Source organism: Amblyomma mixtum, chromosome 10 (genome assembly GCF_055824585.1).
Source record: "Amblyomma mixtum isolate Tamu chromosome 10, ASM5582458v1, whole genome shotgun sequence".
Taxonomy (NCBI): Eukaryota; Metazoa; Arthropoda; class Arachnida; order Ixodida; family Ixodidae; genus Amblyomma; species Amblyomma mixtum.
This window is the reverse complement of record NC_143021.1, coordinates 182,050,272-182,063,142: the sequence shown is the minus strand read 5'-3', so window position 1 is coordinate 182,063,142 and position 12,871 is coordinate 182,050,272. Positions and strand designations below refer to the sequence as shown.

The 12,871-nt window shown below is 53.7% G+C and overlaps 1 protein-coding gene across 1 annotated transcript; it reads right to left on the bottom strand.

The window, feature by feature from the left end:
* Positions 1 to 7,291: 7,291 nt before the first annotated feature.
* On the bottom strand, positions 7,292 to 12,536 carry LOC149327905 (uncharacterized). Its single transcript, XM_089565104.1, has 2 exons — positions 11,217 to 12,536; positions 7,292 to 7,423 (listed from the first exon to the last, which is right to left on the bottom strand). Exons 1-2 carry the CDS (start codon positions 12,309 to 12,311, stop codon positions 7,292 to 7,294), a joined length of 1,227 nt encoding a protein of 408 aa, XP_089421230.1. The 5' UTR covers positions 12,312 to 12,536.
* Positions 12,537 to 12,871: the final 335 nt, after the last annotated feature.

Genomic DNA, 12,871 nt, shown 5'->3' with positions numbered 1-12,871 from the left:
CGACAGCGGCCGAGTAAAATCCCGTGGGCGATGGCCCTGCTACGTCTACATAATATACACCGGGTCGGGAGCCGTGTTGTCTCTCAAGAGCCCGAGCCCGCGCTTGTCGTCTGTTTTCATGCATGTCGGTGTCCATGTTACGGGGGAGCGGGGAGACCTAGAGCATATGGCGCCATAGTACTGGGATACGCTCCGCCTCCTCTGGAGTGCAGTCGTGTTGGATGTGTAAGCGGTTTAGCAGGCGGCGCCCAGGAGCCGTCTGCGTGAGCCGCGTGTATTGGTTCACGAGGTGGGCCTCCCGCAGCTCCTGGTAGGAGTTTAGCACCCCCAATGCCTTGAGTTTGGCATTAGAGGTAGCCACCGGGAGATCCAGGGCTCACTTAGTTGCCTTGCGGATGATGGCGTCTATTCGCGCCTCGTCTTGCTTAGTAGTGCGGAGATATGGCACGGCGTAGAGGATCCGGCTAGTCACGAAGGCATAGACGAGCCGAAGCGCGTCCCTGCCCCGCAGACCACCCCGCTTGATGGAAACGCGGCGGATCATGCGCCCTACCTGTTCGCCTAATCTCTTGAGTTTAGCAATAGTGGAGCCCGGTCTGAGTCTCTGGTGAATGAAAAGGCCTAGAATACGGAGCTCCTCCACCTCTCTAATAGGACCTCCTGACAGAGAGATGTATATTGCTGTCCTATCCTTTGGGTTCGCTCTGACATGCAGAAGCTCCGATTTCGCTGGAGCACATTGGAGCCCACAGTCATTAGCATACGCATCGACTATGGAAGCAGCCTGCTGAAGGCGGTCCTCCATGTCCCCAAGGCTCACCTGAGTGGTCCAAATTGTAATATCATCTGCATATAACGCGTGTTGAATGCCTTCCACCCGGGCCAATTGGCTTGGGAGGCGCCTCATAGCAATGTTGAACAGGAGCGGTGATAACACTGCTCCCTGAGGGGTACCTCGTGTTCCCATCATGTAAGGGCCGTATTCCTCGCCCTCAATCCGAAGAAAGGCCTGGCGATTAGACAAGAAATCTCTTACATACGCGTAGGTACTAGCCCCACAATCAGTAGAACTCAAGTTGGCCAGGATGCTTCCGTGTTTCACATTGTCGGAAGCCCCTTTCAGATCAAGGGCGAGGATGGCTTTGTCATTGTGTTGCATAGTTGTGGGTCGTATTACATCCCTGTGCAGCTGGAGAAGGACATCCTGTGCAGACATGTGAGGGCGAAACCCGAACATGGTGACTGCAAAGAAGCCCTTACTCTCCAGGTATGGAGAGAGGCGATCCCGTACCATCGTCTCCATAAGCTTGCCCGCACATGAGGTCAGTGATATGGGCCTCAGGTTGTCCGTATTCACGGCCTTGCCTGTTTTAAGGCCCCTTCAGATGAACGAGGGAGCCGACGCTGCCGCCCGCGCGCTTACTCACCGGGCGTCGCCTCATCCGCAGCCTGATCCGGAACTCAATTTCAATCCGGCCATCACCTTTAAAGAGATCACCTCTCTTTATCAAAATTTTCATGGTCTCTATCCCCCTCCCTGTAAAGGCCTCACCGGGGTGGAGGAGCGCTGGCTTCTCCGCCTCTATACCAATACTGTACTGTGCCTGGCAGTACTTAAGCACTTCAATTCTTCTTTCTCGGGCGCGTGCCCACACTGTGAGGAGTTTTCGAACACCTACCACATGGTGTGGGCATGCCCTTCCAATCCTGCCTACCCACCCCACCTCCACCCCACTCGAGAGGACTGGGAAGCTGCCCTACGCGGCTGCTCCGAACTCCATGCCCAACAAGCAGTGGTAGCTAGAGCCCGGGCCGCTGCGGAAGCTACAGGGATCCCGGACTAGGGATCCCTCCTAGTGTTTGTAAGGGGCGGGCCCTTCCGGCTCGCCCCATCGACCTCTCACTGTAAATAGGAATAAAAGTTTTCCTCCTCCTCCTGTTAGTTTTTAAGGCGGAAGCCTTTAATGCCTCATCGTTGTAAGCAGGAGTGGTCGACAGAAATGTCACGCTTTTCAATTGGTCGAAACGGTGGTGACGTCACAGTGCGCGAATTTCAAATGGGGCCGATTGTACTTTGGCTAGTAACCATTGCAACCTATTAAAGGGATCGTAAGTGATGCTCCAAGAAAGTGGGACTGAGTTCAGTATTGCTTCTTTAGCCAATTATCCTAATTAACCTTTCTAGTCATGCCAGATAAATAACACCGAGTAGGAAATTAGTCGTGTTCGGGAATCGAACCCCAATCTCCGGAGTGCGAGACGAGCATGTTAACCACTCCGCCATGCCAGCTCGATGGTTTAGAAAGAACAAAGGCGCGTCTAGCTAATACGGCGCCTTCATTCACTCGAGTCTTCCTCCCTTCATTTACGGTGACGTTCAGGTGCGCACAGAGATATGCCAAACAGATGCATTTCCTTTCCTCAAAAACCAATTTGGCGACGAGCAAGGCGTAGAGCCGAACGGGCGACGGCTTTCTGTGGACTGCCTGGCAGCGTTGCAAGACGCTGTCGCGTTCCACTCTTAGAGGCGAAGCTTAACATAACCACGCATCAGTGGCTGTATTTGTTTTTCAGTCCCGGACTGTCCGGGACTACTTGCGGACTCGAGTCCGGTATTTGTTTTTCTCGGGCAGCCCGAAAGCTCCGCCCACCTGTCTGCATCGCCACAGCAACGCGTTCGTTTTTAGCCTATGGCAGTCCGCGGGCTGCTTGGGGCTGCTGAGAAGGCAGCAGACGATAGCTGCGCGCCGCGCTGGCAGCCATATTAAGTTAGACTCCGTGTGCATTTTGAGTGCTTTTCGTGTTCCTGGAGGTCGATATCATGCGTTAAACCATCACATGACCTCCGTAGCTCCTCTCTGAGCCATCGCAAGACTTTTTGTTCTTGCATCTTCGTTTATTTTCTTGAAATCCACCGCACACGGACGCGCGTTCGGAGCTGCGAGCGCTCGTGTCGTCAAGAGGTTCTTGTTCGCTTGTTTTTCCACATGCTGTCTGTACGCTTACCTGAAAGCATCGCAGGTGAACCACTCGTATACTGGAGCAGCTATAGAGCTTGTTAACATTTTTGCGAAGGCTTTCGTCTGTCTGCCTATCCGCAACAAGTTGGGCTACTTTGTGCGAACTTCGCCGCAAGCAGGAGCGGCGAGCATACCTCCGAAGCTGAGTTCTGTAATGCACCTACGCTAAGCTGACAGTACAGTCTTTAAATCGACTCAGTATCATGATCGAGCGCACGGCGCTGCTTCGGCGTCGTGGTGGCCGTGGCTTGCGTCGTCTGCTAGCAGATGACAGCTAGCGTCCTTGTACGGTGACCGAGGGGGAGCCGGGCTCTGGCGCCGAGTTCGAAAGCAGCCTATGGCAAGTAGGTCATGTGACCATGAGGCTGTTTCCTGTCAGAGCGGAAGCCGAGACCTGTCAGCAAGTAGTCCGGGACTGGAAAATCAAATGCGGCCACTGACACAAGCAGCAACACCGCGCTTAAGGCTTCCGCCTCACCACATTTTAGGTCAACAAAGTGCCCCGCTGAATTTTTCGAGACAATCATAGGCATGAACACCGCCTCAGCTACAGGCCCTGAAGGCATTCCCACCAGCTTCTATGCCAGGTTCTACACCGTCCTGGAGGAACACCTCCTCCGGATGGTGAACGCCTTTGTCAGGGACGGCGAGAGGCCGGAGTCTTTTATAGACATTCGTGTAGTGCTCATCTTGAAGCCAGGCGGGCGTCCATCTGACCAGCAGGCATGGCGCCCGATCACTCTGCTTGATGTAGATTGCAAGATCGCCGCGTCGCTGCTGGCCAAAACGTTAAGCAAGGTTTTAGCGGTGCTCGTAAGCGGTGCGCAGACCCGCAGCTTGCCCGGACGCTCCGTTTTCCCGTCTCTTGCTCTAACGCGTGACTTGTTCACGTTCACTTCGAGAACGGGAATACCGGGTTGTTTCGTCTGACTCGTTCAGGCGAAAGGCTTTGATCGTGTCGAGCACCGCTACCTTTTCGGCGTCCTAGGGGTTTTCGGCTTTCGGCCGGAGTTCTTGGAGCGTCTACAACACCTGTACTCTGGCCTTACAGCTAGTTTGTTGTTTAACGGCTCGTTGAGCGACCCCTTTAGCATAGAACGCGGCATTAGACAGGGCTGTCCCCTGTCGCCAATGTTGTTTGTTTTATGTTTAGACCCGCTGCTGCATCGCATAGCAGCTAGTCCTTCAGTGCGCGGTTTCCCTTTGCCCGGCCACGGTCAGGTGAAGGTGTCCGCGTACGCTGACGACGTGTCCCTGTTTTTGCGGAACGAGGACAGTTACGTAGCGTTCTTACGGCTTTTTTCGAATTACAGAGAGCTGTCCGGTGCCCTGCTTCAATTCAATTCAATTCACTTTATTCACCAGATATCTCTGGATGGTTTCCTGGATAAAAGCTGCTAACGCAGCTTGACGAAGTCCAGGAAACCAGTACAAGGCAAAGCGCACAGCCTGTAACAACTAGTCATAAGCCATCAGTAACTATAAATGATATTATAACAATAAATGGTAGAAACACAAAGTATAGAACAGGGGCAGGAGCCAAGCCCTGCGCTTCGGGGCATTTCCGTCAGACCTGCTTGGCGATATCGAGTGGGTCTCGGCGGTTAATTTCCTCTCCTCAGGGGAGGTAGCTCGCGAGACGTGCCCAGAGTAAAGAGCGACCGCAGAGCAGCGTCTGGCAGTAGCAGCGCGTTTTCGCCTGTGGCTGTCGGAGCTCGCATTAATCGTGAGATCTTGCGTGTGCGCGAAGCTCTATGACATCGCTGGCGTCGCATGCCCGCCGCGCACTTTAACGTGTCGCTTGGCCACACTTTGTGACAGTTTTTTCTGCGCGGGAAAGACAGAGACCGTCACTCACGCGCTCCTCCGCCTTCCCACGCGCATGGGCGGGTTTATCCTGCCGAACCCGCGCGCGTGTTCGCCAAATGCAGCCGGTACAGCCAGCGATGACAGCGCCGCCCACCGGCAGGTAGCAGCCACATTAAGGCTGGTTATAAATATTCATTCAGAACGACGGCTTGACATCGCCGCTATGGCGCAGTGCCGAAGTCAGGCAATAAATAAAAAAAAAAGCCGCTATGGCGCAGTGGATTAGAGCCACATGTTGCGTAGGGAAGGTCGGCCGTTCGACTCCGCTCTCTGTACTGTAATTTTATTGTTTTCTTAATTTCATTTATTTTCAATTTTTTCCCTTTTAGGTCGCAAATCGTGATGCTTAGTGGGATATAACGCCGTTTAAGAGGATTTATTATCCCTTTTAGGTAAGCCGTTGTGACAATCTTCAGTCACCGTGATCAATTCACCGTGGTTTCAAGCCATGTGGCTGTACAGGCTGCAGTTGGCGAATACGCAACCCGCGCACAATGTGCAGCGTGCTCGCTGTCCGAGGCGTCCACGACCTGGTCAACGGCACTGACTACCCAGGAAAAGGTGTTCTCGCCGACCTCCTCGGGACGCCGCGGCGCCTCTTTTTTCGTCACCTTGTAGGTCCTTCAGCCGAACAGCAGCCGCGGTTCTTTCGGTATGTCTGCCGGACGGCCGAGTCTCTCACCGCTACCCTGCCCGAGGTCGACGTCTACCAGACGCAGGGCTCCCGCGTTTGCGAGCTCCTTACCATCCAGGAGGCTACACCTGAACAGCTAGAGTGGAGCAGGCGGGTGCGGTGGCGAGACTTGACGTCTCACACGCTTCCACCAAACATCCGCGACTTCGGCTGGCTGCTAGGCTGGAGGGTCTTGCCGACGGGAGTCCGCGTCGCAGCATGGGACATCGCACCCTCTTCGCGGTGTCCGCAGTGCGGCGAGACCGAGACTCTCGAGCCCGCCATGTTTGAGTGTGTAGTGGCAAGAACGTTTTGGCGACTGATGTCGCGTATGTTTTTATGCGTAGCATATTGCAATCACTCAGTTCAGCCCTTGGGCGTGGCCGGGCAGCCACCAAACCACGTGACGGGACGTCACGTGGTTTGGTGACGCCACGTCACGTGGTGAGAGTACGTCGCCAAACACGTTAAAAAAGAAAAAAAGGGAAAAAAAGAACAAAAAGACGACTGAACATGGTGCCGGTTGCCACCGCCCCGTTTCAAAGGCGGCGCTCCTATCTATCCATCCATACGTCACGGAGGAAAAGCTGCTGAGAAAATCGAGTGCCGCCAAGCAATACCTCGCGCAAAAAGACCGCGCAATATGCAACGCATTCTTGGCTTAACCAAGCTAAGCCTGGGCATCTTTTTGTTTTTCTCGACGCCCACACCAGTCCGCGCGATACGCTTGTGCGGCTATTGCTGTGTGTAGGCGCCTTTGTTCTGTGCGCCAGAGAGGCGCCGCTTCCTTATAGGGTCGGGCCCAGCGGGACATGTTCCCAATGTTGCTGCGAGTGCGAGCACGCCTGTTTCAGCAGGAGTGCTTGGACAGGGTGACACTGCTGGAAGAAGAGTTCCTGCGAAGGTGGAGCACCCGCTTCATTGTCGCAGGTAGGGCCGTGTGACTGTGCAGCTCCTGCCATACTAAGTGTCGCGCGCCAGTGTTGTGCGCGATGTTTGTGCGCGGAATCGGTGCACGGTCTTCCTCTCGCGTGCTTCCCCCGCGCTTTTTGAACTTTTTACTTTATACACTTTGTGCTTCTGGCACTTGCGTTGCTTGTGAGCGTAGGTATGTGTGTTGCATCGGGTGACATCGGTCGCCGTAGTGTTTGTTCTGTTTTGCAGAGGGACGGCTGTCCCTTGGATGCTCCAGGGTCCAAATAAACTTCTCTTCATAGACCTAGTATTGTTACGAAATCCCAGCGATGTTATCACTGGCTCATAGACGGGATAATGCCCCTGTTTCTTACAGACTAAGGTTTAAGTTACCTTGTACCAAGTTTTACAGTATTGTTACAAAATACCAGCGACGTTATCACTGGCTCATTGACGGGATAATGCCCCTCTTTCTTACAGATTAAGGTTTAAGTTACCTTGTACCATGTCTTTAGAGTATTGTTACGAAATCCCAGAGATGTTATGACTGTCTCAATGACGGAATATTGCTCATTTTTCGTACAGATTAAGGGCTTAAATTACGTTGCACCGTGTTTTTAAAGTATTGTTACTTGTAGTTTAAGGGTCGACGCGGGGCTGCCCGCTCTAGGCTATAATAGCCGTTTCTGTCTATGGTTAAATGGTTCGTTTCCCTAGAGGACGGCACGGTAGAGCAGAGAGAGAGAGAAAAACTTTATCATGGCAAGTGTGTTTAGACCCCCCTTGGGTCCCTGGACCACCGCACGGTCCCACTCTACGTCGTAACGTTCATGCGGTGTTTGTCCATGACGTCGGCACCCCGAAGCACCGCAGCAAGCTGCGATGGCGGGTCCGGAGACGAGAGCACGACCTCCCAGTCCTCCCAACTTGATAACGCGGGCTGTCCCTGCGGGGGAGGATCAGCAGGGCAGCCGAAAAGGATGTGGGAGAGTGTGGCGTGAGGGTCGCCGCACAGGGTGCATGCAGGGGAGGTGCCACAGTAGAGAGATAGGAGCTGAGGGGATGAGAGAGAGCGGGTCTGGAGGCGTCTCCAGAGGATTTGTTGGGAATGGGTAAGGGAAGGGTGTGGAGGAGGGTAAGTCCGACGGTCCAAGCGGGGCATTTGCGTGAGCTCTGCAAAGGTGTGCGCCCGCTCTCTCGAGAAACCTGGACCGAGGCCGTCCTGAGCCCGGCAAATCAAACCTCGGGCCAATTTATCGGCAGCCTCGTTTCCTGGATTCCCAGAGTGAGCCGGCACCCACTGGAGCTCTACCCTGCGTGGTAAGTTTTTGGAGGGGGTGTTCAACAACTTCCAAGCAGGGGCGTGAATCCTGCCTCTCGCGAAGTTGAACAGAGCCGTTTTGGAGTCGCTAAAGATGTAGTTTGCATTGGAATGTACAAGGGCTAGGGCGATGGCGGTTTCCTCTGCCTCCTCAGACGTACAGCCCGAGGGAAGGCGGTGTGTGAGGGGCTGTGCTAGGACTGGATTGTAACCAACTGCTACAGCTTCATGAGTTGTGCACGCGGCGTCTACCCAAATGGCGTCCTGGGCTTGTCCGTAATACTTGTGTAGGGCCTTAGCGCGAGCCATGCGGCGAGGGATGTGGTACTGGGGATGAATGTTCCGGGGAAGGGGTTTCACAACGAGGGGGGTATGAATGTGTCGAGGAATGGCTATAAGGGATGTCTGATTAGCGGGAATGTTGATGCGAAGGGAAGCGAGGATATGCCTGCCAGTTGCGCTCGCGGCAAGTCTTAGATACTGTGTCTGAAGGTGCGCGTCTACTAGTTCCTGAATGGTGTTATGCATGCCTAATTCAAGGAGCTTGGCTGTGCTAGTGCTGCGGGGTAGGTTTAAGGCTGCCTTGGTTGCTAGACGAATCATGGCGTTCACTCGCTCTGTTTCTATGCGGTTCAGCTTAAGATATGGGGTGGCGTATAAAATGCGGCTAAGTGTAAAAGCATGCACTACTTTCATGCTATCCGCTTCGTCTAAACCTTTGTGCAGGGAGGATACGCGGCGTAGAAGTTGCAACACGGATTGCGTGGAGGCCTTGAGTGTTTTAAGGGTATGATCATTGCGTCCGGAATCCTGCAAGTAAAGGCCAAGGATACGGAGGGTGGGGGTGACGGGGATAGGGGTTCCTTGTAAAGTGATTTGAATGGGCGAATTAGCTGCAGATTTCGGTCTTATGAGGAGAAGCGCGGATTTAGAGGGGGAGCATTCGAGCCCAATAGATGACGCATGAGCGGAGATGGTGTCAGCTGCTAATTGAAGAGTTTCCTCAATTTCTCCATCAGATCCGTGAGTGGTCCATGCCGTAATATCATCAGCGTACAAGGTATGCCTTAGGTGTGGGATGAGAGCGAGTTTATGAGCTAGGGGGATGAGAGCAATATTAAATAGAAGGGGGGAGAGGACCGCGCCTTGGGGTGTTCCAAGCTCGCCGAGTGTATAAGGTGGTGTGCTCAGCTCAGCTATGTGCAGGGAGGCAGTGCGGCCCGAGAGAAAGGCGCGAACGTAGTTGTAGGTATTTGAGCCTACCTGTAGTGCCTGTAGTTCTCGCAAAATGGCATCGTGTCGAATCCTGTCAAATGCCTTTGTGAGGTCAACCGCCAGAATAGCTTTAGTGAGGTGGGGGATCGTGTCATCAAGCACGTCATGTGTAATTTGTAGTAGGGCATCCTGTGCTGATAGATGCGCACGAAAGCCCACCATGCTGTGCGGAAAAAGGTGGTTGTCTTCCATGTACGTGGTTAGTCGGGCAAGAATTATGTGTTCGAATGCCTTGCCGAGACAAGATGTCAGAGAAATTGGTCGGATATTCTCTATGTTGATGGGTTTGTGGGGTTTAGGAATAAATATGATTTTTCCATGCTTCCAGGTGGCAGGGAGTGTACCTGACTTCCAGCACTCGTTAAAGTGGGTGACTAGATGAGATATGGAGGCATCGTCAAGGTTTCGGATGGCAGCATTGGTAATTTGATCTTCCCCGGGTGCAGTATTGCGTAATTTCAAAAGGGCTGCCCGAAATTCCGCCTCTGTAATAGGGGCGTCAAGCTGGGGTTGAGGTGGACCCGTGTACTCGGGGTGCTTGCAAGGGTCACCTGGGGTGGTATATGTTGATTTCACCTGCGCGAGGAAGGCGTTCGTGTCCTGCCTGTGGTTATGAGTAAGGCGGCGAATGCTAAGGCGTGTCTGGGTTTTAGATTTCGTGGGGTCTAGCATGTGGCGTAAGAGGTGCCAGGCACGGGTTGTGGAGAGATTGCCGCGGAGATTGTCACAAATCTGATTCCAGTTAGCTTTGCAAAGAGTGGTACTGTGGTGTTCTATTTGGGTCTGAAGCTGTGCCAGTTTGAGTTTTAGTTTCCTATTGTGTTTTTGAGTTTTCCATCTGTGTGTTATGCGTTCTTGAGCTTGAAGGAGGTGCGCGAGCTTACTGTCAATTACGGGGGTGTCTGGGGTAGTGTCTAGCGTTTGGGTATGTTGGCGAATGTCCTCCTGTAACTGGGTAGTCCAGGTGTCTAGGTCGAAGGGTACCTGTGTTGACTGTACATGTTCCTGGCGAAATTTTCGTAGCTGGTCCCAATTAGTTTGTCTAACGGTAAATTTGCGCTGAGGGCGGCGATAGCTTAGTGTTATGCGAATTAGGTGGTGGTCGCTGCCTAATGTGGTTTGGGTTCTTTCCCACTGCAGGTGGGCCATATTTCTTCCAAGCGTGAGATCTGGGCTGGTATCTGTAGTAACACTGTTACCAACCCGCGTAGGCAGGCTGAAATCATTAAAGATGGACAAGTGAAGCACCATCATTTCATTGCAGAGAACTGTGCCTCTGTGGTTTGTGCGCCGATAGCCCCAGTCCACGTGTGCGCAGTTGAAGTCACCGGCAATGAGTAGGGGATTTGATCCAGCCAATTGCGTCACGGATTTGAGGAGTGGAGGGAGTAGATTAACTGGCTGTCGTGGTAGAAGATAGCAGTTAAGAACGAACAAGGAAGATTGAGCAGGGGTTGGAGGTAAAATTTCGATGAAGGTGTGAGCGATAGGTGTGGTAATTGTGTGTTCCATGTAATGCAAAGAGTTGCAGACGTATGTGACCACCCGAGGAAGATCAGTAGAGTCCGAGGGGATAAGAGCGTATCCTGGAAGTTGTTTGCAAACGTTTGCGTCCTGAATTGCGATGATGTCTGGTGGGGATGAGGAGGTAGCGATAATCTGCAGCAGAGGATCGCGCTTACGCCGAAAGCCCCTGCAGTTCCATTGAATAATATGTAAAGAATTATGGTCCGTCGGAGGGGCCATGCTGTAGGGTGGAGGGGCGAAGGAGGGGTGTGGAGGGTGGCACTGTGGGAGGAGACGCCGGTGAGAGGCTATGAACAAGGAGAGGTAAACGCTCCTCTACCTTGGCCATGATGCTAGTTATGACAGTATCCATTAAACGGGTAATGGTAGTTTCAATCAGAATTTGGCACTGTGCAGTGACCTGTGCAGTAATGCGCTCTGCGAGCCTAGCTTCTAAGTTTTTGGCGAAGTCCTGAAATTTTGCTTCCAAGTCTATGGGTTGTGCTGGCGTCTCATCAGGCCTCCTCTTTTTCGAAGGAGGTTCGACAGGTGGAGAGGTGGGTGGAGAGGATGAGGGTGGAGGAGTTGGGGGTACAGCGCGGGTGGAGGTAGAGATGGCTGCCTTGAGCTGCCTTACCTCTTCCCGCAGAGCAGTCACTTCGTGGTCCTGGGAGGTCGGCGAATGAGTCCTGGCGGCCTTGGAGGCCCACGTAGAGGTAGTGGGAAGGGTCGTTTCCAGCGGGGGAAAGTCCTTCTTGCTAAAGGGCTTTGTTTTCTGTGGCGGCGGGCTGCGTTGTTGCGGAGTTGTGTGTCTTGCCTTGCATGAGCCGGTACCCGTGAGGTGCTCGCCCCCACACAGAATGCAGATCGGGATGCAGGAAGGAACAGCTTGCGGGTCATGCTTGTCCCCGCACCGCGTGCAGAGACCAGTCTTGGGGTGGGGGCAGACATCATATCTGTGGCCCGGTCGGCGACAGTTGGTGCAGGCATCTGGACTGCCCTTGTACGCCGTGCATCTATGAACCACACTCATGTAGCGTATGGTATGAGGGACTGGTCCATGCGCAAAAGTGATTAATATGGAGAGCGTCCTCCCCATTCTGCGTGCTGCGATAATATCAGCGTCCGGGTTGCGGGTCTGGAGGTCTCGTAGCATCTGCTCCGGGGTTTCCGCCCAGTAGGCCTGCGAGATGACCCCACGTACCGCTGCTGGCGGCGGTGCGATGTAGGCGGCGATAGGGTAACTGGTTCCTTGGAGCACCACTTCCTTGAGTTGGACGAGGTGCAGGGCGGTTGTCTCCTGGTGGGTAGCGACGGTGAATGTGTTATTCGTAGGATGGATCCGGAGGTGAATGTCCCCTAGGTCCCGGCCATCGGCGGTGACTTGCAGGGCTTGCATAAGGGGCTGCGCCATGGCTCCGTTCAAAGCGAGCCCGCCTCTCGGTCGAAAAACTACCCGTATAGTGCCGGGCGGGAGTGAAGCAAGGTGTTTACTTCGCTGCGAGACTGCGTGCGACACGCGCAGCTGTTGCTGTTGAGCACGGTACGTCGGCTTAAAGGGCGCAGGGGCAGCCTCGGCCTGAGCACCGACGGCGGACACGGCTGTTTGTGTGGGTCCAACCAGGGTATTCGGGCTTGGTTCTCGAACCTGGTATGCGCGGAGTACTGCGGTCCACTCACTGGGTCTGGACGTTTCAGCGTCGAGGTTGTCGCCCTGCGCTTGCACCTCCATGGCTGTTGGGGTAGGTGCGCTGCCGGTGATAGGCCTAGCCTCCAGCGAGGCGAGGCCCAGCGCGGCGGCTGGCGAGGAGCGAACTTTACGACGTCGGTGCGGTCAGAAGAGAGGACTGGATCTAGTAATGGTTGTAGCGGTTGGAAAGCGCTCACCTTTAGGAAACGTTGTACATAAGAGGTGAGCTCTTGGGCGCTTGTTGCGCATGAAAAGAAGCCGAGAAGCGGTGACAGTACCGAAAGGCGGCCGGAGCGGAACCTTCTCTTCTTCTTCCTTACGGTAGAGCAGTGTTGTATATATCTGTCTGTCTGTTCAAAAAAAAAATCCAGGGGGGCAATTTGTTGACCTAAAGTGCGGTGAGGCGAAAACCTGAAGCGCATTTTTCTCCTTGTGTCACTGATGTGTGGTTAAGATGTTAAGCTTCGCCTCTAAGAGTCGAACGCGACAGCGTCTTGCAACTCTGCTAAGGAGTCCATAGAACGCCATCGCCCATTCGGCTCTACGCCTAGCTCGACAGTAAATTGGTTTTTTAGGAAAGAAAATGTATGGCTCTGGCAAAT

Excerpts from the sequence above, each read along its gene's own strand:
- LOC149327905 (XM_089565104.1), bottom strand. The coding sequence starts at position 12,311 with ATGGAGGTGCAAGCGCAGGGCGACAACCTCGACGCTGAAACGTCCAGA. Across the intron at positions 7,424-11,216 it reads TGACTGCTCTGCGGGAAGAG|GGACAGCCCGCGTTATCAAG; the intron begins GTAAGGCAGCTC and ends CCTCCCCCGCAG.